The sequence below is a fragment of the Oncorhynchus kisutch genome, unplaced genomic scaffold (assembly GCF_002021735.2).
Source record: "Oncorhynchus kisutch isolate 150728-3 unplaced genomic scaffold, Okis_V2 scaffold2045, whole genome shotgun sequence".
NCBI classification, from domain to species: Eukaryota; Metazoa; Chordata; class Actinopteri; order Salmoniformes; family Salmonidae; genus Oncorhynchus; species Oncorhynchus kisutch.
In genome coordinates, this window is record NW_022263990.1 from 32,316 (window position 1) to 35,496 (window position 3,181).

At 43.1% G+C, this 3,181-nt stretch overlaps 1 protein-coding gene across 2 annotated transcripts; it reads right to left on the reverse strand.

The window, feature by feature from the left end:
• Positions 1-801: 801 nt before the first annotated feature.
• Positions 802-2,914, reverse strand: LOC116369017 (gastrula zinc finger protein XlCGF7.1-like). Of its 2 annotated transcripts, none has more exons than XM_031819329.1 (2): positions 2,356-2,914; positions 802-1,542 (listed from the first exon to the last, which is right to left on the reverse strand). In XM_031819329.1, exons 1-2 carry the CDS (start codon positions 2,612-2,614, stop codon positions 1,019-1,021), a joined length of 783 nt encoding a protein of 260 aa, XP_031675189.1. In that variant the 5' UTR covers positions 2,615-2,914; the 3' UTR covers positions 802-1,018. The 2 variants fall into 2 exon arrangements, with proteins under 2 accessions (XP_031675189.1, XP_031675188.1); XM_031819328.1 differs by having other exon boundaries at positions 2,347-2,911.
• Positions 2,915-3,181: the final 267 nt, after the last annotated feature.

Genomic DNA, 3,181 nt, shown 5'->3' on the forward strand with positions numbered 1-3,181 from the left:
GGCAGCAGCTACTCTTCCTGGGGTTTATTATGGATCCCCATTAGTTCCTGCCAAGGCAGCAGCTACTCTTCCTGGGGTTTATTATGGATCCCCATTAGTTCCTGTCAAGGCAGCAGCTACTCTTCCTGGGGTTTATTATGGATCCCCATTAGTTCCTGCCAAGGCAGCAGCTACTCTTCCTGGGGTTTATTATGGATCCCCATTAGTTCCTGCCAAGACAGCAGCCACTCTTCCTGGGGTTTAATATGGATCCCCATTAGTTCCTGCCAAGGCAGCAGCTACTCTTCCTGGGGTTTATTATGGATCCCCATTAGTTCCTGCCAAGGCAGCAGCTACTCTTCCTGGGGTTTATTATGGATCCCCATTAGTTCCTGCCGAGGCAGCAGCTACTCTTCCTGGGGTTTAATATGGATCCCCATTAGTTCCTGCCAAGGCAGCAGCTACTCTTCCTGGGGTTTATTATGGATCCCCATTAGTTCCTGCCAAGGCAGCAGCTACTCTTCCTGGGGTTTAATATGGATCCCCATTAGTTCCTGCCAAGGCAGCAGCTACTCTTCCTGGGGTTCAGCTAAAATAAAGGCAGTTATACCATTTTAAAAACATGACAATAAATTGACAACACACTGTGTCCTCAGTCACCTTGTCCCAGAGAGGTTTACATGGTTATCAAAACATCACACCAGGGTGAGTCTAAACAAAACACAGCCCTGTGGGGAAAATGAATGGAACCATCTCCCTGTTTGACCTCTAGTTGTTATGGATATTATGACTCTACAGAGACACAAGGTGGACGTGTCAAAATATGTTCCATTGATAAATCACACTTTATTTAACCTCAATGTCATCTTGTGTTTACATGGCATTGTAGATTGTAGCTGTATATAGGATGTATTCTGGATGTTTTCAGTGTGTTTTTAACCCTTTCAGACAATGGATTAATCACAATTAAAAATAGTGCACTAACATTACACAAAGTGAACTCAAGTCTGACAGCCCAAACAAACACACACATTCTCAGTCAAAAACACAAGTCAGAACACAGCCTCTCGATTCTCTCATGTGTTTTCAGGTTCTCTGACTGGGAAAATGTCTTTCCACAATGAGAGCAGTGGTATGTCTTCTCCTCCTGTGTATTTGTATGTATTCCTTCATGCTCTTTCAGGTACCTTAACCGGGTAAATCTCTCTCCACACTGGGAGCAGCGGTACATCTTCTTACCTGTGTGTGTCCTCTCATGCTTGTTCAGGTTTCCTACCTGGCCAAAACTCTTTCCACAATGGGAACATTGGAAAAGCTTTTCCCCTGTGTGTCCCCTCTCATGTGTTTGCAGGCTCCCTAACTGGGTAAACGACATTCCACATTGGGAACAGTGGTAAGGCTTCTCTCCAGTGTGTATTCTCTTATGTGTTCTCAGGCTCCCTAACTGAGTAAAACTCTTTCCACACTGGGAACAGTGATGTCGTCCTGCTGGTTTGGACGTCTCGGGGTCTGGTTTCCCTGAAGGACTCTTCCTGCTGTCAGAAGGAGAGTCTGGTCTCTCTCCTGTCAAAGACAAACAGATGATTTAATTAAACAGAGACCTGAATGAAACCTCGACATGATAAAACTTCCTATGATGTTTAATCTAGACTAGATCCCTCAATCACCTGAAGTCACTTTTCACAAGTGTTATTAAAGCCACTACAAAATGCAGGTCTCTGTGTGGTTCTTAGTCAGAGAGGCCTATAGAATGGTCTAGAATGTCATTGTATGCTGTAGCGTTTACACCAGTCCAGCCTACGCTTGACACTCTAGCAATGATTAAGTACTTTATGATAACGCGGAAATTAAATAAACGATTTGGTATCATTTTTATGATGGAAGATTAAATAAGTGTGCTTCAAACGGTTTGCTTGTAATGATTTGTAGCCATCGTCTCGACTACCTGTGCATGAGAGTCCATTCAACTCAGTTTCCCTACCTGAAAAAAACGCCATTCCGTAAAGTGTATTCGCGCACGCAAATTCAGGAAGAAACCGAAGAGCAGATGGCCTGACCGCGTTTTGCGACTGTCGGCTCACTTGACCGCAGACAACGGTGGGCTAGAAATCGCCTCCAGTTTAGTACAGTGGAATTGCCGTATTGAATGAAGGCAAGTCCATTCCGTGAGACATTTAAGTTGTGATTTTGGGTGCAAATCCATTGTTAAAGTTTTGTTGTTGGGCCGCTTCTTGATGCTATTCACATCTTACAGTGTAGCCAAATCAATTCCTACATTAAAAAACGGCATTTAAGCTCAGAACTAGAGTAGAATGCCGTTTTAAAACCACGTATCAGTTCAACAACTATTTTCAAGACAGGACTTACTGGTGTTACTCAGATCTTCTGTCTCCTCCTCTTCTTCCCTCTCCTCCTCCTTCAATATGACAGTTATCTCTCCTTCATTCACTCCAAAAAAAGTATAATCGTTTTCTTCCTCTTCTTTCTGTGTAACAGCCTCACCCTCTACTTCTTCGTTTACTGTGACATCCTCCTCTTCATTCTCCTCTTTCACGACAACGTTCAGCCAAATACCTTCTTTCTCCTTCCAGCAGACCTCTTTTTTAGCAGGAGGGCAGCAGCTTGCTGAGCTCATGGTCGGGGATGTTAGCCAGCTAACCTAGCTAGTTAGCGACTAGCCTAGTGATAGGCTCATTTATCAAGCCAGCTACCGTTACCTGACTAAACGGAAATATGACATGAAATGGGGAAACTAGTTAAAAGACAGAATTATGTTCCAAAAACAGAAGTAAATATAGACCGAAGCAGTCTGAACAGCTTGAACGTTTCCGCTAGGAAGCTACCGAGGTGGCTGACGAGATGTTGTTGAAGAAGCGTCCCGTCCACTACATTATACGTCACTCTGATAGCATCGCCTGAAAAACGCATATCGCCATCTGTTGACTGGAGTGGTTAACGCAGATAAATGTTTATTTTATTTCCAGACAAAAAGTGCATGTTTACATTTCTTTCATTAAATAATAATATAATAGTCAGACAACTGCAGATTTGTAATAAGTATGAATTTAAAACCTACTTCCACATTCTACCAACCCAACAGATGTTTCTACTACAGGGAATATTAACCAATGAGGTGGGTCTTTACACATTCTACCAACCCAACAGATGGTTCTACTACAGGGAATATTAACCAATGAGGTGG

Excerpts from the sequence above, each read along its gene's own strand:
- LOC116369017 (XM_031819328.1), bottom strand. The coding sequence starts at position 2,614 with ATGAGCTCAGCAAGCTGCTGCCCTCCTGCTAAAAAAGAGGTCTGCTGG. Across the intron at positions 1,543-2,346 it reads AGAAGATCTGAGTAACACCA|GAGAGAGACCAGACTCTCCT; the intron begins GTAAGTCCTGTC and ends TGTCTTTGACAG.